The sequence below is a fragment of the Nycticebus coucang genome, chromosome 7, assembly GCF_027406575.1.
Source record: "Nycticebus coucang isolate mNycCou1 chromosome 7, mNycCou1.pri, whole genome shotgun sequence".
NCBI lineage: Eukaryota > Metazoa > Chordata > Mammalia > Primates > Lorisidae > Nycticebus > Nycticebus coucang.
The window spans coordinates 9,396,861-9,424,062 of record NC_069786.1 but is presented as its reverse complement, the minus strand read 5'-3'; the positions used below and the strand labels follow the sequence as shown (position 1 = coordinate 9,424,062).

Genomic DNA, 27,202 nt, shown 5'->3' with positions numbered 1-27,202 from the left:
AAGGCGCCGCCCTATAGTCTCATGTCTTAAGTTTAGATCTTTAATCCAGTGAGAGTCTATCTTAGTTAATAGTGAAAGGTGTGGGTCCAGTTTCAGTCTTCTACAGGTGGCCAGCCAGTTCACACAGCACCATTTGTTAAATAGGGAATCTTTTCCCCACTGAATGTTTTTCATTGGCTTGTCAAAGATCAAATAACGGTAAGTAGCTGGATTCATGTCTTGGTTCTCTATTCTGTTCCAGACATCTACTTCTCTGTTTTTGTGCCAGTATAGTCTGAGTTCTGGTAGCATAATTCCTCCTGCTTTGTTTTTATTTATGAGTAGTGTCTTGGCTATTCGAGGTTTTTTTTGATTCCATATAAAACGAAGTATTATTTTTTCAAGATCTTTAAAGTATGACAGGGGGCTTTAATAGGGATTGCATTAAAATTGTATATTGCTTTGGGTAGTATGAACATTGAAAAAATGCTCATCATCTTTAATCATCAGAGAAATGCAAATCAAAACTACTTTGAGATATCATCTAACTCCAGTAAGATTAGCCCATATCACAAAATCCCAAGACCAGAGATGCTGATGTGGATGTGGAGAAAAGGGAACACTTCTGCACTGCTGGTGGGAATGCAAATTAATACATTCCTTTTGGAAAGATGTTTGGAGAACACTTACAGATCTAAAAATAGACCTGCCATTCAATCCTATAATTCCTCTACTAGGTATATACCCAGAAGACCAAAAATCACATTACAACAAAGGTATTTGCACCAGAATGTTTATTGCAGCCCAATTGCTAAGTCATGGAAAAAGCCCAAGGGCCCATCGATCCATGAATGGATTAATAAACTGTGGTATATGTACAACATGGATTATTATGCAGCCTTAAAGAAAGATGGAGACTTTACCTCATTCATGTTTACATGGATGGAGCTGGAACATATTCTTCTTAGTAAAGTATCATAACCCAGTTATAACATAAGAGTTTGGGGAATGGGGAGAGGAAGAGGAGGGAGGGGAGAGGATGGGCAGAAGGAGGGTGATTGTTAGGATTACACCTGCTGTGCATCTTACAAGGGTACATGTGAAACTTAGTAAATGTAGAATATAACTGTCTTAACACAATAACTAAGAAAATGCCAGGAAGGCCATATCAACCAGTGTGATGAAAATGTGTCAAACTGTTTATAAAACCAATGTATGGTGCCCCATGATCGCATTAATGTACACAGCTATGATTAAAACTTAATAAAAAAAGTCAAAAATAAAAAAAATAAAATAACACTACGAAGATAAAAACATTATCTTATCTCTAGCATTTCGTTTATATATTTATTTTTCATTGAAATAAAATGTTCTGAAGTTACACTGTTTAATTAATTTTTCTGAACTCAGGCAACAACATTTTACATAGTCCTATTTCCAGTTCTTTTTTTTTTTTTTTTTTTTGTAGAGACAGAGTCTCACTTTATGGCCCTTGGTAGAGTGCCGTGGCCTCACACAGCTCACAGCAACCTCCAATTCCTGGGCTTAAGCGATTCTCTTGCCTCAGCCTCCCAAGTAGCTGGGACTACAGGCGCCCACCACAACGCCCGGCTATTTTTTGGTTGCAGTTTGGCCGGGGCCGGGTTCAAACCCGCCACCCTGGGTATATGGGGCCGGCGCCTTACCGACTGAGCCACAGGCGCCACCCCAGTTCTTTTTTTTTTTTGCAGTTTTTGGCCGGGGCTAGGTTTGAACCCACCACCTCCAGCATATGGGGCCAGTGCCCTACTCCTTTGAGCCACAGGTGCCGCCCTCCAGTTCTTTTTTTTTTTTTTTTTTTTGAGACAGAACCTCAAGCTGTTGCCCTGGGTAGAGTACCGTGGCATCACAGCTAACAGCAACCTCCAACTCCTGGGCTTAAGCGATCCTCCTGCCTCTGCCTCCCAAGTAGCTGGGACTGCAAGTGCCCACCACAACACCCGGCTATTTTTTTGGTTGCAGCCATCATTGTAGTTCGGCAGGCCCAGGCTGGATTTGAACCCGCCAGCTCAGGTGGATGTGGCTGTCGCCCTAGCCGCTTGAGCCACAGGTGCCAAGCCCTATTTCCAGTTCTTATTTATCTGCTTAGTATTTAGATTCAGTTAGAAAATCTGATTATTCTTGATTTCCCCAGGAACTTTTTTTTTTATTGATTCTTTGAAACAAAAACTAATATTTAACTTCCTATGACTAAAAGAAAATAAGCAGCAGTTCCAGAGAGAAGCATACAGCCCTTTTAATTTTGAACCCTTTGCACAGGACCTGAATCTGGTACTCAAGATAAAATGTTTCTGATGTTTTCTTCCCATAATTACAGCATTACAGAGACTTTTTAAATGTTCCCTGTTCAAATTAGAAACAATAGTTACTTGCATGAGCAAAAGTGAGACACCATCTCTACTAAAAATAGAAAAATTAGCTGAGCATGGTAGCGGGTGCCCATAGTTCCATCCACTTGGGAGGCTAAGGCAAGAGGATCACTTGAGCCCAAGAGATTGAGGTTGCTGTGAGGTGTGATGATGCCACAGCACTCCATCCAGGGTGACAAAGTGAGGCTCTGTCTCAAAATAAATAAATTGAAATTGACTCCTAACATAGAGCCCTGGAGCCAGTATTAGAGAGCATACAGACAAGAATTGAATTTGTTGGTAAACCACCATTTCTGTTGCTGGACCAAGGAGTCTGTCTGCCTGTCATCCCAGGCAATCAACCAGAGATCAAGTTTCACTTTTATTTACAGAAAAGCCAGCAATTCCAGAGAGCAGCAGGGCTCTCTCCCCAAAAGAACTGCTCTGCTGTCTCATTTTTCTTTACTATGTTCTACACTGTACAGTACAAACCTACGTCAGCAGTGTTGTCACAGACATCACACAAGTTCTCCTTACCCCCACCCGGTTGGTTACAAAGTCAAAATATCTCTTGCTTTCAAGGTGACTGAAAGGATTTAGTTAGATGAAATTTACGGCCAATTAGTGCTTCCCTGAGTGCACAGAGTACCCTGGGCCCCTGGGCTGGTGCCAGGGAGTCCAGTTCCCCTGCTGATCCATGACACTGTGCCTTGAAAGTAAACAATCCCCAGGTGCCAGCACACAGGCTGGCCTTGCTGGGGCTTGACCAGCAGTGCCCTGCAGGAAATGGCCACTGAGGTTAACAGTGGCTGGTAACGCTCCTTGTGCACGCACACAGACACTACAGTCACCAGCTATTGAGTCAAGCATAGTATATGACGCATGAGAATCTAGTACCACTGGTTTTTAAACAGCTGTTTGCCCCCTTAAAAGCAACTTCTGGTGTGCAAAAGAAAAACAGCCATCTCTTCACACCAGAGCCTGGCAGGCCAGTCCATGGCAAGGCAGCGTCCAGAATGACCACTTTCCTCCTCTGCGGTGATCAGCGGTGCAGAACCATCTGTGTCCTGAGCCAGCTCTGCTGCCTCAGCCTCCATGTAAAACCCAGGCTTACTTTTTTTTTTTTTTTTTTGTAGAGACACAGTCTCACCGTACCGCCCTCGGGTAGAGTGCCGTGGCGTCACACAGCTCACAGCAACCTCTAACTCTTGGGCTTAAGCTATTCTCTTGCCTCAGCCTCCCGAGTAGCTGGGACTACAGGCGCCCGCCACAACGCCCGGCTATTTTTTTGTTGCAGTTGGGCCGGGGCTGGGTTTGAACCCGCCACCCTCGGCATACGGAGCTGGCGCCCTACTCACTGAGCCACAGGCGCCACCCCACGCTTACTTTCTATTAACAAAACACACGTGGATGGGCACCCTGGTGTCAGGAGCCAGTGGATTTTTGCATGAATAGCAAAAATCTGAGAAGATGTTTTGATCTCAAAATGTTGAAGCAACTAAGAAGAGAAGAAAGAGAGAGAAGGATTCAGAATAGGAACAACAGAAAATTCCCTGAATGGTTTCACTCCTCCCATGGTGGCCCTGGGCAGCTGGGAGTCCAGGTGATGAGTGCTCATGTCCAGCAGGGAGGCCAGTAGGATGCCCGCTGTCAGGAACAGAACTTTGTATCCTATACGAGAGCCGGGAGTGTCCACTGAGCAGCCTCCAGTGGGAAGCTGGTGTGACAGAGAGAGGCAGGCAGAATGCCCAAGTGACTTCGGTTTCATTAGTCATTTTGAAATTGTAAGCCTGTCACTTCCATTTTAGGTCTAGATAAAGAAAGTATCAAAGGAGCAAGGAAAGCCAGGAACAAAGTGAAACTCCAGTTTCCTGTAGGTTCAGAATCTGCGGGCAGTTCACACTCTGCAGACAAAGCAGCGGGGAGAGCTGAGTCACAGAACAGACTCTGCCATGTGAATGTCCTGAATTTAAATATTCCTGATTTGTTCCTTTGATTCCATTTCTCATTTCTACAGTTCAAACGTAGAGCCCTCCCTGCCTCCCAGGGTGAAACTGGAAAGTGCCTAAACAGTAAGTTGGGAGAACACCAAGGTATCCATCACCCTGACTCCGTGACCTCTCCCACCCACAGCCAGGGCCTGACGTTCAAAGTCAGTCCAGGGAACAAAGACAACCTGCTCAAAGACTTCTGCCAACATGTAGGAGAGGGGAGGGAGGGCCCTGCTTCCAGCCCACTGGGACAGTGCAGGGGGCAGACAGCCAGGGTCTCTACCTGGAATGCGGCTGTTCCCTCCCAGCCCGGCCTCTCTCTCCAGCCTCATTTCCCTGGTGAGGAAGAAGAAACCAGGAGAGGCTGGGCTCCAGGATGGAGTCAGGCAGGGTCAGGGTTAGGGCTGCCATGGGGGACATGGACTGAACACATTCCTTTGTGCCATGAAAGAACCAAGCTGAAAGGCGTGTCTGTAGGTGGCTCCATCTGAACATCTGCCCTCCGACCCATCTTGCTGACCTCACAGAACTGCCTGCTCCTTCCCACGTGGCAATTAAAAATAATGATGCTCCCTTTCTGTGCTTGTACAGGCAGAAATGAGGACTCCCCAAGCAAAAACTTCAGCAGGTACATCTGTATGTTAATAACAGCAAACACCAGCTCAAAACACTCCTTCTCTAAGCCCTCAGATACACTCCCTGCCCCTCCGGGACAATGCCTCACATGTCCCCCAGGTGACTGCAAAGGCACAGAAGCATTTTAGTGAGCTGAGACATTCCAGAAAATGGAAAACGCTCCCTGCAGGAGGCCTAAGCACAGGTTCCCAGCTTCACTGGTTTTATTCCTCACAAACCTGGGAGGCAGGGATTTCCCTCCTTTTAGGGGTGACAGGCCTGGAATGACTGAGAAACTTGTCCAAGGTCCCAGAGCCAGCGAACAGCAGAGCTGGGCTCAGAGCCAGCTAGCTGAACTCCCTCCACAGCCCACTGAGCTACCACTCTCATGGACCCAGGGCCACATCCCCGCACAGGTGGGTATCTGCTAGATCCCACCAGCCACATCCCGGCAGAGCCTTGCTGGGCCACAAGAGCCAGCCCTGGGCTAGTGGGCCACTCTCCCCAACCTCCCTCTCTGCCTCCTCCCCAGGCCATAGCCCTGGCCTTCTTCAGGGCTGTCCCCCAGGCCTGCCCATCTGGAATCCCTGTTCCTCCCTCCCAGCCAGCCAGGCTCCCTGGTCCCTTATGTTCCCTCATGCCCTGAGCTCCCTGTGAGCTGGAGGAAGACACACACATGACGTGTGGGGAAAATAATGACAACACCAAACAAGACACCTGGATCCCCTCCTGCACCTGTGACTTAGCAAGTGGCTGTAACTTCCTGAGCCTTGGTTTCTTCATCAGTAAAATTAGGAGACTGGGTCACCAGATTATCCCTACGTTCTCCCACTGTTCAGGCAATGACAGGAGCCCCCAAACTCAGGCCAAGGTTTTCTACTGCTCAGAGTCTTCACAAACTTGCCAGAGAGGTTAAAAGGTAGAATTTGCTATAGGCTTTTCATTTATAAAATTCTCTTCAGTAGTTATGCAGTTCCTGCTACAAGCTAAACTGAGATTCAGTACAAACACAAAATCATGTATTTTAATATTTAGAGATTAACATGTAAGGTATCCTCTAACAAAACCCAGGACTTCTTTTTTTTTTTTTTGTAGAGACAGAGTCTCACTTTATTGCCTTCAGTAGAGTGCCATGATGTCACAGGACTCACAGTAATCTCCAGCTCTTGGGCTTCAGCGATTCTCCTGCCTCAGCCTCCCGAGCAGCTGGGACTATAGGCACCCGCCACAACACCCGGCTATTTTTTGGTTGCAGTTCAGCCGGGGCTGGGTTTGAACCCGCCACCCTTGGTATATGGGGCCGGCGCCCTATTCACTGAGCCACAGGCGCCACCCAAACCCAGGACTTCTTAATGTTTCACAAACTAAAAAGCTGGAGAACCATTGTTCTGTGTAAATGGCTGGTTCGAATAAATAAAGGAAGCTGAGGATGCCTTCCTCTGTGTGGCCTGCAGCCACAGGTACCCGAGAGGCCAGCAACTAACTATACACATGACCACTGGAGGTGTAGGTGGGACCCCAAGCCCCCCATGGCCACTTTCTTAGACTGTCAGAGTTTCTCAGAGTACGGCCCATGCACCACCTGCATCAGCAGCTGTGTAAGCCCACCTCAGACCCACCAGACCTTATCTCTGCACCTGGGAACCGGCATGTGAGGAGCTTAGCCCGGTGGCTTGTATGTGCCCTAGTATTTAAGGATCCTCATCCGACACCCTCCCAGTCCCCTAATTCCCTGAGTGATGGCAGGAGAGCTGGGTTCTGGGCGCCTGGAGGACCACACATAACACACACACACATTTCCAGATCTTCAGGCCCATGGCTCAGCGCCTGTAGCTCAGTGGCTAGAGCGCCAGCCACATACACCGGAGCTGACTAGGTTCAAATCCAGCCCAGGCCTGTCAACCAACAATGACAAATACAACCAAAAAATAGCTGGGCATTGTGGCAGGCACCTGTAGTCCCAGCTATTTGGGAGGCTGAGGCAAGAAAATTACTTGAAGCCAAGAGTTCGAGGTTGCTGTGAGCTGTGATGCCACAGCACTCTAGCCAGGTGACAGCTCGAGACTCTGTCTCAAAAAAAGAAAAAAAAAAAAATAGATCTTCAGGCCCTCTCCACCTCTCCACCACTGCCCCCAGATCACAGAGAGGACAGAGAGAAGGCAGCCACCAAGGGGGTGAAGGTGCCTTGCGTTGGGTAGTGTTTTCAATATCAAAGGATTTGATGAAGAGCTCTTGCTTTTTAAGTTTTCAAAACTAAGTTTTATTTTTTAATGTGGAAGTCTTGTCCAATTGAGCCCAGTAAAAAAGGCTGAGCCCAGAGGCCAACACCTTTGTCCCCCACACCCTACCTGGATCACAGTGAGGTGAGTCTCCAACTCTGTGATTCTCTGCCCAATGCAGCTGCAAACCCCGTAACCAAAGGGAATAGGCCCAAAGTTGTCAGCCCTGCCCAGCTTTCCCATCCACAGCCAGTGCTCTGGCTGGAACTCCTTAGCCCAAGGGGAATTCTGCTGGAACTCCTTAGCCCAAGGGGAATTCTCATCCTCCTAGGATGTGGTACAGTGGCAGAGGGCCAGCTGGGTTTTGGGAGACTAGGAACAACAGGGACAGGAATGCAGGGGTGACTTAAGAATATCTTGTTAAACACTGAGAAATCTGAAAGTATTGCCATTTCCACTAAAAATTCTTTTTTTTTTTTTAAGACAGAGTCTCACTATGTCACCCTCAGTACAGTGCCATGGTGTCACGGCTCACAGCAACCTCCAACTCTCAGGCTTAACCAAGTAGCTGGGACTATAGGTACCCGCCATAATGCCCAGCTATTTTTTTGTTGCAGTTGTCATTGTTTTAGCTGGCCTGGGCCAGGTTCGAACCCACCAGCCTGGGTGTATGTGGCTGGTGCTGTAACCACTGTGCTACGGGCGCCGAGCTTCCACTAAAAATTCTTTTTTTTTTTTTGAGATAGAGTCTCACTCTGTTGCCCTAGGTAGAATACTGTGGCACCATAACTTACAGCAACCTCAAACTCTTGGGTTCAAGCGATTCTCTTGCCTCAGTTTTTCTTATTTATTTATTTATCTTTGTTGTTGTAGTTTGGCCAGGACCAGGTTTGAAACTGCCACCCTTGGCACATGGGGCTGGTGCCCTACTCACTGAGCCCCAGGGAATGCCCACAGTTTTTCATTTTTAGTAGAAATGCCATCTCGCTCTCGCTTGGGCTGCTCTCAAACTCCTGACTCAGGCCATCCACCCGCCTCAGCCTCCAGAGTGTGAGGACTCCAGGCGTGAGCCACAACGCCCAGCCTAAAAGTTCTTAAAAAGTAACACATGGTACAGTTGCAACAAAAACATTTTGTAAGGACCTCTGTGGCTCCTTAGATAGCAGCTGTGCCAGCCACTATTGTTAAAAATGTGGAAAAGGCACAAAGGTTAAAAAGTTTTCAAAACACAAAGTAAAATCTTTAACACACCTTTGCATTCCCAAGGGGGAAAATTCCACTTTTGACATTTTATGTGACTATGAAACCACTTTTATCAAGCAATCATAGTTCATAGGACTTAGGGGCCAATGAAATACATTTGAAGAAATTATACTTCAACTATGGGACTGTCTCAGAGAGCCAATCCTAAGAAGACTGAGTAAAACTTTAATTAACAAATACCAATAAGCCACACAGCCAGCTCCGTTTTTTTTTAAATTTGAGATTACACGGTCCACTGTAGATTGAGGATGTAATACAAACTGGAGCGCCACCGAGTCAGTTTGGAAAGTATTCTTTCTGTATATACTACTCTTTGTTCCTTGTCATGGAATTTCTTTACGGAAGAAAGGGTCCCCTAATCCCACCTCCCACTCAAACCATCCCCTACCCAAGACAGTCCATATCCCCCAGCTCTTCTGCCAGCCACTAATGCCCTGTCCAGGAATCAGTGAGCCTCACCCTGTGGTGTCGCCACCCCGACTAAGCCATTCACACAGAAACACAGGGTTTTGTAAACAGGATGAGCCCATCAGCCCAGAGTATTTTCCTGACTAATCAGTCTTGCTCTGTTACCTTCAGAGAAGCAAGGTCAAAGGGTATGACCTAGGAGCACACTGGGAAACTCTGGATGAACCAATTGGCTAAAGCAGGGACAATGTTAAATGACTGCTCCCAAGATCTTCATGAAGAACAATGAACCCTTCACAGCAGAATGACCTTCCTGCTGTTCACATAAAAGCAGAGAGGAAGTAAGGGTAGCTATGAATATCCTCTTTCTAAACAACCCAGGCACTGAGGGCAGCTGGAAGCTTTGATATGATAAAGAATCAAAGACTTGGGTGGCGCCTGTGGCTTAGTTGGTAAGGCGCCGGCCCCATATACCGAGGGTGGCGGGTTCAAACCCGGCCCCGGCCAAACTGCAACCAAAAAATAGCCGGGCATTGTGGCAGGCGCCTGTAGTCCCAGCTACTTGGGAGGCTGAGGCAAGAGAATCGCTTAAGCCCAGGAGTTGGAGGTTGCTGTGAGCTGTGTGAGGCCACGGCACTCTACCGAGGGCCATAAAGTGAGACTCTGTCTCTACAAAAAAACATAATAATAATAAAAAAAAATAAATAAAATGAAGAATCAAAGACTTAAAGGATATGTTTTGTGGACACAGATTTTGGTGGCCTTTCACCTCCGATTTCTTTAAAGAGAGCTCTGACTAGTGGGTCTTGGGGACATCTGGTGCTGTTGGAATATGCCTTTCCCCCAGTGCTTGACAATCTCTTGGTACACGTCAGCTGCACTTCCGGGTGCCTTGCCAGGACTTACGCTGCCCAGGATAACATGAACGATGTCTAATGAGAGAAAGTGGCAGGCGCAGGCACATGAGTGAGTTATGCTAAGGAGTCAAACAGCAAGTGACGTCTATGCAGTCCCCTGGATCTACGTGCAGGTATCAAATCATACTCACACACTCCTGTTACAGGACTCGGTGTCTTACCAAAACAGAGGACTGTTTTTAATTCATGCCAGAAAAACCAAACTACTATTTCTGAGAAGTGACATCAACTCTATGATTCAAGTAATCTCATCTTTATTAATATTATTTTTTTTTGAGACAGAGTCTCACTCTGTCCCCCTAGGTAGAGTGCCATGGCATGATAGTTCTCAGCAACCTCAAACCCTTGGGTTCAAGCGATCCTCTTGCCTCAGCCTCTTGAGTACCTGTGGTGCCCACCACAATGCCCATCTATTTTTTTAGTAGTCAGTAGCCCAACCCAGGCTGTTCTTGAACTCCTAAGCTCAAGCAATCCACCTGCCTGGGCATCCCAGAGTGCGAGGATTATAAGCACGAGCCCCCGTGCCCGGCCCAAGGGCTCTTGGAATGAAGAGCCACAGAAAAAATATTTTGGAACTTCTTTTAATCACTTAGGAGAAGTATGTCTCCTCTTTAGTGGAGCCTGAGGCAGGCAGGGGAGATGCTTGTTGATTCTGGAACTTCTGCTGGAATTCCATGAGACCTCTTTGCAGAAGTCACCCAGTGTTTCCCAGAAAGGGCCTCAGTCTGCCCGCTGGCATCCCGCAGGCCCCAGAGGGCTGGGCTCCCCACCCTGACTGCCCTGATCTAGAGACAGGCACATGCAAAGGGTCATCGTTAGCCACGGTGCCTGTGCATTTATCAAGTGACGTGAACACAGAGTGGTTAACTAGCTCATTTGTGCAAAGCAGTGTCATTGTTTAATACCACTTCTCAGATCGGCAAATTGCATTTCTCAGATTGAAGAATTGCATTTATTGAGAATAATTCTATTTCATTCTCCTAGGTCCCAAGATTTTCAATAAAATCAATGCTATCATCTTTGGGACTATATGTCACTTTGTTGTAAACAAGGAAATTCCATGGTACAGATGTCCCCTTTCTTTCATTAAAAACTTAAGTAGGCCATAGTGGTATTATTTCCTTGAAACAGATATTACATGTTTATTGAGGGCAGGCTCTCCCATAATAGATAATACATAATATAATTGGCCACCTCTCACTTATAAACGATAAGGAGGTCATTTAGATGTTTCCTAGTAAGAGAACACAAAAATTTATATTAAAAATCACATTTTTTTGTGGAAAAACAAAATGTAGTATATACACACAATGGAATACTAATTATTCAGTGATTTAAAAAATCAACTACTGTTATATGCTACCACATGGAAGACTTTCAGTCATTCAGCTGAGTGAAGAAAGCCAGATGTAAAAGAATACATACTGTATAATTCCATTTACATAAATATTTAGAAAAACGTGGTGGCGGTTTCATAAATGATTGCATCTGTCAACAATCTGTATCAAATTGTACAGTTTAAGTGGATCCAGTTGATTGTGCATACATTATACTGCAATAAAGCAGATTTTTAAAAATCTGTAGGAAGCTTTCCATCCTAGGCGCTAAAAGCTCCCTTCTGAATCCACCTCACCACCAGGGGGCAGCACGCACCAGTGTGTCCAAATCAGCCCAGTCACCCTTCAGGTGGTGCCTTATTTCAAAGCAAACTCCCACCATCCATCACGTTACATAGTATATAAGAATTTTCAGTGATTGCATCATCTGGTTAACAGTTAATTCATATACTTTGTGTTCTGTTGTTGTAGAAGATCCATAAGAATAAAGAATTTACACTTTTTTTTTGTTTGTTTGCTTTTCTATGTAATAAAAATGTCAACACTGGGGGTACTGAATCTTTAGAATGGACATCTGCTTTATTCAAGGTCAGGAAGCACTGGTGTAAAAGAAGAGCTTAGAGGTGACAAGCCTGGCTGTTTGGTTTTCCCACCTTTGAATAAGGCAATTACCTTTGCCTCAGAGGATGCTGTTGGGATTAGCTGGGTGTGCATGGAAGGGCTTTGGGGGGCAGCACCTGTGGCTCAAAGGAGTGGGGCACTGGCCCCATATGCCAGAGGTGATGGGTTCAAACCCAGCCCTGGCCAAAAACGGCAAAAAAAGAAAAGAAAAGAAAGGAAGGGTTTGGGGAACAGGAAAGCACCAGGCAGGCTTAGCTGTCACCTTCAACCAGCCTGATGATTCCCAGCTTCCTGCCAGAAATTGAATTCAATAACTTGCCTTCCACCGAGTACTTGAACATGAACCTACTATTTTTCCTTTTAGGTACTTTAAAACTGCTCTGTATATGTGCCACACGCATATCATTTTTCATGTATCATATTACACTTATGTTTCTAGAAGTAACTGGCTCTCCATCTCCCCTGGACCAAGCCAGGGGAGATGGAGAGATTGAGATTGAGATTCCAGCCAGCCAACAGGAACCCATGTTGACACCTGTAGCACATCCTCCACTCTTCTCTACACTTTAAGCACTGACAGACTTACTGTAATAATGGCACCATCTCCCATGGGCATTCATTTGTGTGTCCCAGCTAGCGTATGTGTTGAAACAAAATATTTGAAAATGAAAAATTGATCACATTACTGTAGACACAACCCACATGCTTTTTGCTTCTCTGAAAAACAAATCTGAAAGTTATGAGTCCAAATAACAACCTGTAATATCTGGGCATCCTCTCAATAGTCTGGATGAGAGTTAGACATGTGATACACAGTAAAGTCAGGCCCACCAGCTTATACAAAATCCCGTCCTAAATTCTTCTCTTACTGAATTTGAAGAGTCCATTCCAGGATCTGGAGACCTCTTGCCAGGGTTTTGGGATGAAGGGACAAACTCATCTTGGGATGGTTCCTGCATTCACGGACTCTTGAACATGCTGAACATGAGCTCTAGGGCCTTAATGTTCTCCACAGTGGGTGAGGGGACATATTTTCCAGACAGCCCAAATGACTCTCACAAAGGATAGTGGCCACTCCTAGGTAGGAAAGAGAATTTAAAGGCCCTCTCCTTCTAGATTATTTACCATATCAACATGCACTATCTGACCATAAAGTTAATTCTTTTATTTATTTATTTATTTACTTTGAGACACAGCCTCAAGCTATCACCCCAGGTAGAGTGCCGTGGCATCACAGCTCATAGCAAGCTCCAACTCCTGGGCTCAAGCGATTCTCCTGCCCCTGCCTCCCAAGTAGTTGGACTATAGGTGCCTGCCACATGCCCGGCTATTTTTTGGTTGCAGCTGTTGTTGTTTGGCGGACCCAGGCTAGATTTGAACCCGCCAGCTCAGGTGTATGTGGCTGGCACCTTAGCTTCTTGAGCCACAGGCGCTGAGCCAATTCTTTTATTATTTTTTAATTGAGATGGGGTCTCACTGTTTCTCAGGCTGGACCTGAACTCCTGGGCTAAAACGATCCTCCTGCTTCAGCCTCCCAAGTGGCTAGGACTACAGGTGTGTGCCATTGCACCCAGCTAAAAGTAACTTTCAAAAGCAGCTACTCGGGAGGCTGAGGCAGGAGGACGGCGTGAGCCCAGGAGTTTGAGGTTGCAGTGAGCATTCTAACCTGGGTGACATAAAAGGACTCTGTCTCAAAAAAGTAAAAAATAAAAATTATGCTAAAATAGGGGCAGCGCCTGTGGCTCAAGGAGTAGGGTGCCTGCCCCATATACTGGAGGTGGCGAGTTCAAACCCGGCCCCGGCTAAAAACTGCCAAAAAAAAAAAAATTATGCTAAAATAAAACATGTAGTAATTGGAAACATGGATGCTTGAGTTAAAAAGGTCTGCATTTGAAACTAACTTTCTGCCTCTAAAAAGGGGAGGGGGTGGAGCTTTGAGCAAGTTCTTTTTTAAGTCCCAGGTCCCCACTGGTAAAGCAGTGGTGGCACACGGGGCGCACATTAGCACAGTGCTCAGACCCTAGGAAACTGCTCAGTGATGACAACTGCCGGGTGCTGACGCCTTCCGTTCTTCCAGCTCTCCCACCTCCTAAGTCCGTCCACCTCCCACTGAATATATGAAGAAAGGTCACGGTTTCTCATCTCCTGCCTGGCTCCTGAGGATATAGATTCTCGTAATTAAATCAGCAATAACCTGGCTGACTTCTCCAGAAAAAACGGCCACATCTTTTGGCTTCAGAAGTCTTTGTCTCAATACACTTCTCATCTTGAGCCACCATTCAGCCTCCCCAGAAGAATAAGGTGAATTTCAAATAATCTCACTTATACTGACATTCTGGGAAAGAAATGAAGGAACCTCTGAGAACATTTTATGAAGCATCAACAAGAACTGTCAATCAAAATGGAATGAAGGCAGAAAAGATTCTTTGCTGGACAAGAAAAACAATAACCACAGCCCTAGAGCCTGTTAGAGCTATGCGGTAGCCCCTGAAGCAAACTTTAAGGAAAAAATTTTCTCTGGGAATCATCTGTAGTGAAAGTAATATGATTTCCTTTCAAAAGCCTTGAAAAAAATTACAATAAAGACATGAAACTACCGATCAGCAAAAGAGAAAAACGTTTATATGTAGGATGGATATAAAGTTTGTGTGTAATTTGCGAAGTTAAACTATCTTAAATTGCACACGAACTTTATGTCCACCCTGTATATTACACATACATATATACATAAATGAATTAAGTATTAATACTAAAACAAGAAGAGAGAATGCAGTTTGTAGGTAGTGTGTTGGGCCACCGGAGCTCCTGGCTGTACCTTGAAGACACCCGTTACCAGGCCCTGGTGAAGGCAGGATGCTGCCTGAGCCCTGGGACAGGTCCCAGCCACTCATTCATCCTTTATTGCTTCCTCTCCCTTCCTGCCTGGCTTCCCTGCTCCCAAATAGACCACTTGCACTTAAGGCCTCACCTCGAGAACCTCTTTGGGGGGTCGTGCTAAGCCAGACAGTGTCCTGGGCCTGGACATTCCCCTTCCCTTTACCGCCTCATGCTAACATCCCAGCACTGCCCACCGCATCTCAGATGAAGTGTGTGCCAGGGCACCAACACAGGCTCCTGAGCCTGAGGCTGCCAGAGAAGGCAGCAGAGTTTTTGCCTTAGCCTTTAGACATGGCCTCCTAAGCCTGGACATTCAGGAGGAGCTGTTGAACTATTTCCATTAGGACCAAAATTAAGGGATCCTGGTGACTTCCAATCTCAACTTTTACTTTATTTGAGAAACCAGTGGTTGTATTTCTCCCCGATTCAATATATATGTAAAGGGACATATATATTGGTGAGTCAGCACCTTTTTTTCTTTACAAAGTGGCATTTGTCTTGCTGGCTCAGGGTGTGGTCCCCAATCTTGCAGATTTAGAGATTCAGTTCTGGGAGAGCCTCACTACACTGGCCTGTCCAGCCTGTTCCCTGCGGACACTGGCAGGCTGCCTGGAGAGCCCAGCCCATGCTCCTGTCTGGCATCCGTCTGTAACCCTTGATCTCTACCCTGGGCTTCCTTGTTTACACAGCAGTTCAGCAGCCTGCCTCTAGAACTATAAACATCTTGAGGGCTAGGACCGTGTCTGACTAATGGCTGGATTCCCCAAGCCAATGTGGAACTGCCACTAAGTGACACTCAAAAACATTTAAGAACATATTTCTGTTTGAGTCAGCAAACTAAAGACATCCAGTCTTTACAACCAAGAGAAATTAACTACAAAACACCTACTTGCCATGTGGAGCTTTTTCTGCAATTTTAAAACATGATTTTAACTTTAAGCAAATTACTTCCCAGCAGTTAAAACTAATTAGTGACTTCACTGTCCACCAAACAAAACTGTCATCATAGTCTGTTCGGGCTGCTAAAATACAGACTGGCTGGCTTATAAACAGAAATTTCTCTCTCCCAGTCCTGAAGGCTGAAAGCTGGAGATCCGAGTGCCTCGGTGGTCCGACGCTGACGGGCCCTTCCAGACTGGGGCTGCCAATTTCGCTGTGGGGGCTCACCTGGCGGAAGAGGCCAGCAAGCCCTCTGGGGCCTTTATTATAAGGACACCTGTCCCAGCACGATCCCATCACAAGGGTCCCACCCTCATCACCAAGGGCACACCTCCAAACACCACTGCCCTGGGGGTTAGGATTTTAACCTGTGAATTTGGGGGGACACAAACATTGGGACCACAGCAGCTGTGGTGTAGAAGAGCCTCCTTCAGTCATCGTGCAGATGCAGCCCAGAACCAAGTGGAGTTTGCCTTCACCTCAGCCCAATAAGCTCTGTGAACAGCTCCCATCTGTCCCAGACAGAGCAGTTATGGAAGCTGAGAAGGTCAAGGGGCCGCATCTGGTGAGAGCCTTCACGCTGCAGACTTCCAAGACAGGGCAGGGTAGCCCAGGTCAGGGAGGCTGAGCATGCTCAAACGGGGCAGGGGGGAGTGAGCATGCTCACATAGGGTGGGGGTGAGGATTGAGCATGCTGGGGGGAAGCTGAGCATGCTCACATGGGGCAGGGTGGGGTGCTAAGCATGCTCATGGAGCTGGGGCGCTGAGCATGCTCACAGGGCAGGAGGCTGAGCATGCTCACACAGGGCGGGGAGGGGGGCTGAGCATGCTCACACAGGGCGGGGAGGGGGGCTGAGCATGCTGGGAGGGGAGCTGAGCATGCTCACCTTGGGGGGCTGGGCATGCTCACACAGGGCGGGGAGGGGGGCTGAGCATGCTCACACAGGGCGGGGAGGGGGGCTGAGCATGCTCATACAGGGCGGGGGGGGGCTGAGCATGCTGGGAGGGGAGCTGAGCATGCTCACACAGGGTGGGGAGGGGAGCTGAGCATGCTCATACAGGGCGGGGAGGGGGCTGAGCATGCTCACACAGGGCGGGGGGGGGCTGAGCATGCTGGGAGGAGAGCTGAGCATGCTCACACAGGGCGGGGAGGGGAGCTGAGCATGCTCACACAGGGCGGGGAGGGGAGCTGAGCATGCTCATACAGGGCGGGGGGGGTCTGAGCATGCTGGGAGGAGAGCTGAGCATGCTCACACAGGGTGGGAGGGGAGCTGAGCATGCTCATACAGGGCGGGGGCTGAGCATGCTGGGAGGGGAGCTGAGCATGCTCACACAGGGCGGGGAGGGGAGCTGAGCATGCTCATACAGGGCGGGGAGGGGGGCTGAGCATGCTGGGAGGGGAGCTGAGCATGCTCACACAGGGCGGGGAGGGGAGCTGAGCATGCTCATACAGGGCGGGGAGGGGGGGCTGAGCATGCTGGGAGGGAAGCTGAGCATGCTCATACAGGGCGGGGGGGGGCTGAGCATGCTCACACAGGGCGGGGAGGGGAGCTGAGCATGCTCATACAGGGCGGGGAGAGGGGGGCTGAGCATGCTCATACAGGGCGGGGGGTGCTGAGCATGCTGGGAGGGGAGCTGAGCATGCTCATACAGGGCGGGGGGGGGGTCTGAGCATGCTGGGAGGAGAGCTGAGCATGCTCACACAGGGCGGGGAGGGGAGCTGAGCATGCTCATACAGGGCGGGGAGGGGGGCTGAGCATGCTCACACAGGGCGAGGAGGGGAGCTGAGCATGCTCACACAGGGCGGGGTTGGGGGCTGAGCATGCTCACCTTTGGGGGCTGGGCATGCTCGCACACGGCAGGGTGGCTGAGCAAGCTTACATGCTTGTTAGGGTCTCTCTCTTCTTGTGGACCTATCAGTCCCACTCACATGATCATTAATCTATTAATCTATCAATCCATGAATGGATTATCTGATGCTAGCGTCTCTTAAAGCCCCCCTTTCAGTATTGCCACATTGCGGATTAAGTTTCCAATGCATGAAATTTGGGGGATATATTTAAACCACAGCAGCATGCTGTCAGCTGACAACAGAATTAAACTGTCTCTAAAAAAAAGAAAGAAAAAAGGGGGAATGTACAAATATACAAAATAAAAAATATCGAATGGGTATTTTAAAAACACAGACCTGTATGAAAATACAGTATTGAATTGTATATGAGGTGTGTAATATCCAAGGGAAATAGAACTTATCACAATGGCCCCCCCCTTAGGGATAGACAGTTTAAACAGATTAATTTCCCTGGAAGAAACAAAATTATCAAGGGACTTCCACATAAAAAAAGAACCAAGACTTGGGGCTTGTAACTTCCATAAAGTTATTTCTAACAAAGCTTCAAAGACCAAATAGTCACAGCACTTCACAAATGTTTCCAGAGCATTGGAAATGAAGAAAAACTCTCTTTTATGAAAGTATAGTGTTGACACTTACACCTGACAAAAACAGTACAAAAATTACAAATACCGCTTACGAATATTGAGGCAAAAGTTATAAATAAAATATTAGTTAACAGAATCCAATAATGCACTATGAAATGCTACAACATAACCAAGTGGGATTTATTCTAGTAATAAGCATTGATTAAACATTAATAAATGAGCTAACATACCATATTTACAGATCTAAAGAGAAAAAGTATACGTTTTCTTCATACATGGAGAAAAAAACCTTTTACAACATTCTTCTCCATTCTTGTTAAAAACACTCAAGAAGACCAGGTGTTTTGACTCACACCTATAATCATAGCACTCTGGGAGTCTGAGGTGGGAGGACTGCTTGAGATCAGAAGTTCAAGACCAGCCTGAGCAAAGCAAGACCTGTCTCTACTAAAAATAGAAAAATTAGTCCAGTGGCAGCTACTCAGGGGGCTGAGACAGGAGGATCATTTAAGCTCAGGAGTTTGTTTGAACTCAGGATTAGGACTCTGCACCCTCAGATTACAAGCCCCAAACATCCCTGAATGTTGAACTCTATGTAGCAGGCTTCTTTGTCACAGAGACATAAATTTACACTTACCAAACTACTTTATGCGTGTTCTAGGATGGAGCAATTAAGAAAATATATTGTGTAAAATGGGAGCCAGGAGCCAGTTTTTTCACCGTCAGAGAAGGAAGTTGTAAATATAAAAGAAAGGATACAGTGAACACCATGTACACAGGTGTCACTGTGAACTCCTGGGGTAGATGATAGATACACAGTATTTTAATGGATACAGACATAGGAGGAAGTATGCATGTGTATACACACCCCCAAACCAGCTACTTTTGTGTCAGATTAAGTTCTCAATAATGAGTATTTTTCTAAGGTCTCTATTCCATTCCATTGATGTATTTTTCTGTTCCCACTGCATTCCAGTAAATTGTCATTGACAGGCTTCCTCATTCTTGATATTTATTTTACAAATCATTTGTATATTTCCATGAAAAATATGGTAAAGAATTTGCTTGAAAATATATTAAATTTACAGACAGGCAGAATTGACATCTTTCACTGAACGATCTCTATGTATTTCACCTTTTGGGGGGGGCATTTCATACTTTTGATGCTATTATAAATAGTATTTTTGTTTCAATTTCCAAATGTTTGCTGCAAGTATATAAAAATACAATAATTTTTTTTGAGACAGTCTTATTTTGTCACCCTTGGTAGAATGCCTTGGCATCATAGCTCACAGCAACCTCAAACTTTTGGGCTGAAGTGATCCTGCCAACTACCTAGAACTACAGACGCCCGCCACAACACCTGGCTATTTGTAGACATGGGCTGTTGCTTTTGCTCAGGCTGGTCTCCAACTACTGAGCTCAGGCCATCTACCTGCCTTGGCCTCCCAAAGAGTTAGGATTACAGGCGTGAGCCACCATGACTGGCCTTAAAAATACAATGATTTTTATATATCAAGTTTGTATTCTGCAGCCATGTCAAACTCACTCATTAATTCTAGGAGGTTTTTCTGTGGATTCTGTGAGATTTTTTGCCTGGACAATCACATCATCTATAAATATAGTTTTATTCCTTCATGTCCAATCTGTAAACTTTTTTTCTTACTTGTTACACTGGTGAGGGCCTCCAGTACAATGCCAGAGACAGTGAAAATGGACATCCCTGTCATATTACCGACCTTAGGAGAAAGCATTCAGTATTCCAATATTAAGTATGTTAACAGCAGGTTTTTTGCTGATGCCCTATATTGGTTTGAAAAAGTTTCATCTATTTCTAGTTTCCTGAGAATTTTTATCATGAAATAAATTTGAATTTTGTCAAATGTTTTCTACACTATCTAGTGAGATGACCACATAACTTTTCACTATGTTGAATTTAATTGACCTTCAAATGTTAAACCAAGCTTGCAGTTTTGGAATTAAACGTACTTCGTCATGATGTATTATCTTTTTTATGAAATTTTTAATTCAATTTACTAAAGTTTTAAGAATTTTTGCATCTATGTTCATGAGGGATATTTTTCTACTTTTCTCCAAAGGTCTCCATCTACTTTTGTTATCAAAGTAATGTTCTCTTCATAGAATGATTTTTGGGGGGACGAGTATGTAGGTAGAGTTGTTAGTCATACTTTTTTTGTGGGGGGAGATAGCATCTCACTCTGTTGCCCAAGCTACAGTGCCATGGCATCAGCCTAACTCACAGCAACCTCCAACTCCTGGGTTCTAGCAATCTTCTGCCTCAGCCTCCAAAGTAGCTGGGAATGTAGGTAGCCACCAAAACACCTGGCTAATTTTTCTATTTAATTTATTTATTTAGAGACAGAGTCTCACTATGTCGCCCTTGATAGAGTGCCGTGGCATCACAGCTCACAGCAACCTCCAACTCTTGGGCTTAAATGATTCTCTTGCCTCAGCCTCCCAAGTAGCTGGGACTACAGGCACCTGTCACAATGCCCGGCTATTTTTTCTTGCAGTTGTCATTGTTGTTTTAGCTGGCCCAGGCCAGGTTCGAACCCACCAGCCTTGGTGTATGTGGGTGGTGCCGTAACCACTGTGCTATGGGCACCAAGCCAATTTTTCTATTTTTAAGAGATGGGGTCTCATTCTTGCTCAGGCTGGTCTCAAACTCCTGAGCTCAAGGGATTCTCCTGCCTCAACCTAGGATTATAGGATTGAGCCACTATACCTGGCAACACTATCTTTCTAATATCTTCTGTACAATTTATAGTAATGTCACTTCTCATTCCTGATATTGGTAATATGTGTCTTGTCTCAATTTCTTGATCTCTTCAGAGAACCCGTTTTCAGTTTCATTGGCTTTCTGTATTTTGTTTCCTCATTGACTTTTTGCTTTAGTTTTTATGACCTCTTTTCCTTTGCTTTGTGTTTTAGTTGCACTTCTTTCCTTGTATTGGAAGCTGAAGTCATTTGAGATAATTTCTTTCTTTGTTTTTGTGACACAGTCTTGCTTTATTGTCCATGCTAGAATTGCATGGCCTCGGCCTAGCTCACAGCAACCTCGAACTCCTGGGTGTGCTGCTACAGTCAGATCATTTTTCTATTTTTTTAGAGCTAGGGTCTCCCCTTGTACAAGTCTCAAACTACTGAGCTCAAGCAATCCTGCCTTGGCCTTGAGTGTCAGGATTAAAGGCAGGAGTACCCATGCCTGGCCCATTCTTTTCTTTTTTAGACAGAGTCTTACTATGTCACCCTCGGTAGAGTGTCATGGCATCACAGCTCACAGCAACTTCAAACTCTTGGGTTTCAGTGATTCTCTTGCCTCAGCCTCCCAAGTAGCTGGAACTACAGGCACCCGCCACAATGCCCAGCTATTTTTTGATTGCAGTTTGACATCAATCAGTTTGCACCCTACTCACAGAGCTACAGGAGCCAAGCCTGGCCCATTCTTTTCTAATCTTATTAAATGCTATTAATTTCCCTCTAAGTACTGCATTGGTTGCATCTCACAAATTTTGATAATGTAGGGTCTTTGTGCTGTTCTTTTTGTTTGATGGTTGGTCAGGTGCAGCCACAAAGAAGACAAAGGAGAGGCTCAGGAAAGCAAGTTTATTACACTCACAAGTCCCAGAAATAGGAGGCACAGAACAAGCCACACCAGGAAGCCTTAAGGTGGTCGGTATGCAGGAGCAGGAAGGGAAAAACCCAAGCCAGAGCCTGTATTGGACTTTCCTCAGGTAAAATAAAGCAGGACAGAGTGAGCAGGATTGGCCAGTTGAAATAATTTTGGTCAGCTGTAAACCACAGGAGTGTAAGCACTTGCACGGAGATGGTTAAGGCAGAGGACTATTGCATGGGCCAGAGGAGGTGAGGTGCAGCTCTGGATTGGTTAGTGAGCATATCGAAAGATGCTCCTGCTGGGCCCTTGCTGCCCCTAATAATTGGCTAGCCCCAAGTGTGGCAGTCTATCACCAGCTAGAAAGGGCTTTAAGATGCCCCAAAAGCATAATGTACAAAAAACAACAACAAAAAAATAAACAGTACAGTGGTCATTTTCCAAGTATTTTCTTTTCTTTTTCTTTTTTAGAGACAGTCTCACTTTGTCACCCTCATTAGAGTGCTGTAGCGTCACAGCTCACAGCAATCTCCAGCTCTTGGGCTTAGGTGATTCTCTTGCCTCAGCCTCCCAAGTAGCTGGGACAGCAAGCACTCCCCACAATGCCCGGCTATATATATATATATATATATTTTGGTTGTTGTCATTGCAATTTGGCCAGGGCTGGGTTTGAACCCACCACCCTCGGTATATGGGGCCAGCGCCCCACTCACTGAGTCACAGGTGCCACCCGATTTTCCAAGTATTTTCTAATTTCTCTTTTGATTTTTAAGAATGTCACAGTTTCTATATTAGGGTTCTGTATTCAGGTACATGCACACAAAGGAAGATTCAAGGGACTGGCTCGCCTGGTCCTGGAGCCTCAAGAATCTGCCGCAGGAAAGCTGGCAATGTGATTCCAACACAACCTGAGGCCTGAGAAGCAAGGGAGCTAATGGTCTCAGTCCCAGTCTGAGCCCAAAGGCCCCATAATCAGGGGTGCTGATGCCCAAGGACATCAAGCTCAAGCAAAGTAAATCTGCTCTTCTTCCACTTTTTTGTTCTATGTGGGGCAGGTGCCCTACCCACTGAGCCACAGGCACTGCCCTGATTTTTAATTTAATTCTATTACATAGCTTTTTTGGCCTGACTCCTTTTAAACTTATTGGGGCATGTGGGGCCTGGAATCTGCTTTACCTCAGCAAGTGATCTGTGTGTGTACTAGAAAAGCACGCTATTCTCCTGTTATTGGGTGGAGTGCTCTAGAAATGTTGGTTGATAGTATCGCTTAAGTGTTCTATGTCCTCATTGATGTTGGTCTATTTAATCTAGAAATCTAGAAAAAAATCTCCTAGAATGAGTATAGCATGATTGTGAAATACAGTATTTATATGTAAATATCGGTTATATTTTTATATATTAGCAACAAATATCTGGAAATCTAGAGAGTAATAAGAAACTTGTTACCGGTACCAAATAAGAAAACAAATAATCTGAATTTAGTAAAGAAGAGACTTTATTTGAAAGAATTATTGCAAAGAGGTAGGGCAGAGGATACTATTGTAATAGGGAGAATGTACTAAACATAAGTTGTGTGTTTGGAGGTTGAGGCAAAAGGTTTTCTTTTATGGAGAGGAGGAATTGAATAGAAAGAAGGTGACAGGGTGCCCGGGAGGCTTGTGCGTACTGCCTGCGGCTGCGTCGCTCCTCGGGAAAGGCGTGCAGTTCGTGGCCGTGGCCTTTTGGCTGGGATGATCTGCACTCCCGGTGGAGGCGGGGGAGCTGAGCCGGAGCCATGGCCAGTACAGTGGTAGCAGTTGGACTAACCATTGCTGCTGCAGGATTTGCAGGTCGTTATGTTTTGCAAGCCATGAAGCATATGGAGCCTCAAGTAAAACAAGTTTTTCGGAGTCTGCCAAAATCTGCCTTTAGTGGTGGCTATTACAGAGGTGGGTTTGAACCCAAAATGACAAAACGGGAAGCAGCATTAATCCTAGGTGTAAGCCCTACTGCCAATAAAGGGAAAATAAGAGATGCTCATCGACTAATTATGCTCTTAAATCACCCAGACAAAGGAGGATCTCCTTATATAGCAGCCAAAATCAATGAAGCTAAAGATTTACTAGAAGGTCAAGCTAAAAAATGAAGTAAACTTATAATGAATTTTAAGTTCATATTACTTATGTATGTGAGTGCCAACTTTTTATAATAAAATGCCTCAGAAGTTGTTTTAAAAATGGAAAAAAAAAAAAAAAAAAGAAAGAAGGTGACAGGAAGTGAGAAGGTTCAGAGATCAGATAATGATTTGCCCTGAGTCCAGCCTATACTCAGGAGGGGCTGGAGGTGGGTGGGCCAAAGTTCAGGGGCCTGGGGAAAAAGAGAATCATAACCAAAGTTTAGTTCACAAGTATTTTGTTCCAGTTGATCAATAGGGATCAATTAGCAGTTTAGCTAATCATTTATGAAGCAAAGAATGGGAATATTGGGAAGTGTGTGCCCAGCCTTATCTCAGGTGAACAAGCAGAGTATTCGCAGTAGGGGAAGGGTGGTTCTTTACAGCAAATGGTTTTCCAAGACACAAAGAATGGGGGAATCCTTTAAACATCCCTATTTGCTAGGATCTCAGGGATCAGATAAAATTCAACATTGCCAATTAGCAAGAAAACAAGGGTCAGAAATGTGAAAACACAGGAAAACTTGGAATTGTTTGAGTACGTTAAGTATAAAAATGTGACAAGAGATGAGAGTCTAAAAATAATGTCATTTGTAATCAAGTTTGAACATCTGGGTCCCAGCCCCTCAGGGCTCAGGGACAGGCAAGGCCTTTGCACACATCCCCCTAGAGGCATATGGGTCTCGGTCCGGTTACTCAGGGCCCCCTCCTTTGAACAGGACTCTGGCTGCACTGTCATTTCCTTAGGCTTGCCCTGGCAGAGTGGCCAGCTGTCTGGCGCACCAGCTGCTGATCAGACTATGAGAGTGTTTGTCCTCAAAAGGTTAGCTCAGACAAGTGGAATGTAGGGGAGGTGGCTCTTGCTTCAAAGCATCCTGGAAAAAGATGCTGTCTTGTTAGGTGATGGTGCAGGAAAAGGGAGCTTGCTGCTGAGGGCTCCGCATCTAACCTGCACAGGGAGCCAGCAGTCCTGTGTATGAGCAGTTTCCTATTAGAACCAGCTGCCACCTAGGAGCAACAGGCTTTCCCTGAGGCTGGCACCTTGTACATGCCTGCCTTTTATGGAGCAATCTTGCCTTGCTTCTCTTTTCCTCAACACCTTTTATTTTATATTAGGAACAAAACAGAAAAAGCCCAAAGCCATTTTAAAGAATAAAGGAACTGGCCATTAAAGATCCAAGGGCTCTAACCTGCCTTTTGAAGAGGAACCCGGCTTCCTAGCCAGATCTACATTGTATTTTCAGGGAGAAATAAGAGATCATGCTCTAAGAGCACGGTCATGAGCTGATCTGGAGGGCGTGTGTGTTGCAGGTGACTGCACGACAAGCCTGTAGGACAGCCATGGGCCCTGGAAAAGCAGGAGGCAGCAGCCTCCATCTGAACCTGTCAGGGCCAAGCCAGGAACAGGGACAACTCCCCAACTGCTCAAGCTCTTCCCTTCAGCCAAACCACCCTCTCCAAGTTCCCTGCGACCTTTTCCCACCAACACTCTATACAGGTATCTTGGGATGTGTGTCCCCAGCAGCTCCCTGGGGCTGGGCTCCATCTCATGCCTCTGTGCCTGCAGTCAAGCCCCTGTGCAGACACGCCCCTGCCCAAGGCAAGGCACAAAGCACTTCTACACGGAAAAGTCATTAAACAGCTCATTTGGATTTATTCAAGAGAACATTAAGATAAATATGCCTTAAATATTACAAATTTTTATATACAGGAATGACCCACTTCCCAACCAGTTTGAAAAGAATAAAAATACATAATCTCTCCCTCCTTTTTAAGCCCTGGATGATCCATGAAGGCAGAACTAAACCTTTGATGCATTTTCTTCAACTGAGTCAGATACCATGTTCAGATTTGGGTGGCTGTTAGCGGAAAGCACGTTGATGGGAAAAGAAAATGCTACAATGAAAATCCCTTCCCCATGTGGGTGCCCAGCACTCAAGTCTTCCTCTGAGTAATGGCGTGGGTGTCACTTCCTAAAGCGCTTGAAGAGTGGGTGCACGTGCTTCGCTACAGCCTTGCTCCGTGACGAGTGGTACTCCATGTACACCGTGTCATCGGCCCCAGACATGGAGCTCATGGTGCCAAAGCGCCGTGACGCCTGTGGGGGAGGGAAGAACCCAGCCCACTGTTAGTCTCCAAGGGGAAAAGAGTCTCCTCTTAGGACATTTACAATCATAACAAACTAAAATTTACACAAATTTAATACATACTACATTTAAATAACACTTACCACTTACGACATCTCAGGTGTTCTTCCAAGTATTTTACACGTATTTGCCTGTATTTTCTCATCTAATCCTCACCACCACTGTACTCCTCAACTTACAGAAGAGGAAACCAAAGCACAGAGAGATTAAGTAGTTTGTTCAAGATCACTCTTAGGGAGATGAGAGTTGAATCCAGGCAGGCCGACTGCAGACTCTCTGTTCTTAAACATCATGTTACACTGCCTTGCTTAAGGACCATTTCTGGACATATATATATATATATATTTTTAAAGACAGTGTCTTACTCTGTTGTCCTGGGTAGATCAAACTCTTATACTCAAGCAATCCTCTTGCCTCAGCCTTCCGAGTAGCTGGACTACATGCTCCCGCCACAACATTGAGCTATTTTTAGTAGAGACTGAGTCTCTCTCTTGCTCCAGCTGCTCTCAAACTCCTGAGCTCAAGCAATTCACCTACCTCAGCCTCCCATAGTACTAGGATTACAGGGTGAGCCACAGCACCCAACCTGGACAGAATTTTTAACAGGGCAGAAGTCCCTTAAAATCTCCTGAGATACCACCACAAGGCTTTGAAACAAGTGGAAAGACAGAAAGCCCAGGGCTTATGTCTTGGCTCCACCTCTCACTGGGTGACCCTGTGCAAGTACTGAATGTCTGCACCTCAATGAATTCATCTGCAAAATAAGAATAACCACATCTGCCCAGAGATAGCATATGAACAGAAATCGCATAAGCCAAGAGTTTGGCCCAGAGCCTGGCACCAGATTGGATGCCCAATGTGTAACCAAGTATGGAAACCACGTCTTCCTGGGGCCTCACGGACCCTATGCTGTGAGGGTGATGGATCTGTCATCACTGTAGGACCAGTAAGAGCAGGATACTGCCATGGAGATGCCCCATCTGGCGGGAGAAGACTTTGGGCGAGAGGGAGAGCAGCACTCCCCAGTGGACAGCTGCTTCCTTCTTGCGCTGGCCCAGCTGTTGCTCACCTCCCGGCTCTAACACCAACCAAGCGTCAAAGGCACCTGACTGAAGTGCACTTCTCTCCTTGGAAGGGCCTGACAGGAATTCTCCATAATGATATTCTTGTTAATTTCATCATAATACATTTGCCTGGCACACAGCAAGGCTTTCAATAAGTATTTGTAAAATAAATGAAAGGCTGAGTATTTTCAAAGAAGTCTTAAGTTTTTTCAA

At 45.9% G+C, this 27,202-nt stretch overlaps 3 protein-coding genes across 3 annotated transcripts in view; 1 reads left to right on the top strand and 2 right to left on the bottom strand.

Annotated features, from left to right (window-relative positions):
* Positions 1–9,642: 9,642 nt before the first annotated feature.
* On the bottom strand, positions 9,643–14,234 carry LOC128590466 (cytochrome P450 27C1). The gene is given in 5 exon segments (XM_053597779.1): positions 9,643–9,794; positions 12,607–12,705; positions 12,708–12,767; positions 12,770–12,814; positions 13,841–14,234. Coding segments are annotated over 5 exon segments (519 nt in total). The 5' UTR covers positions 14,004–14,234.
* A 9,069-nt stretch (positions 14,235–23,303) lies between these two features.
* LOC128589660 (mitochondrial import inner membrane translocase subunit TIM14-like) lies at positions 23,304–23,840 on the top strand. The gene has a single exon (XM_053596427.1). The coding sequence runs from the start codon at positions 23,401–23,403 to the stop codon at positions 23,749–23,751; it is 351 nt and encodes a 116-aa protein (XP_053452402.1). The 5' UTR covers positions 23,304–23,400; the 3' UTR covers positions 23,752–23,840.
* A 1,569-nt stretch (positions 23,841–25,409) lies between these two features.
* ERCC3 (ERCC excision repair 3, TFIIH core complex helicase subunit) overlaps positions 25,410–27,202 on the bottom strand; it is a 41,560-nt gene continuing 39,767 nt past the window's right edge. Inside the window, exon 15 of the mRNA XM_053596422.1 lies at positions 25,410–25,876. Coding sequence (XP_053452397.1) covers positions 25,745–25,876 — 132 coding nt within the window. The 3' untranslated portion in view covers positions 25,410–25,744. The remainder of the gene's footprint in view (positions 25,877–27,202) is intronic.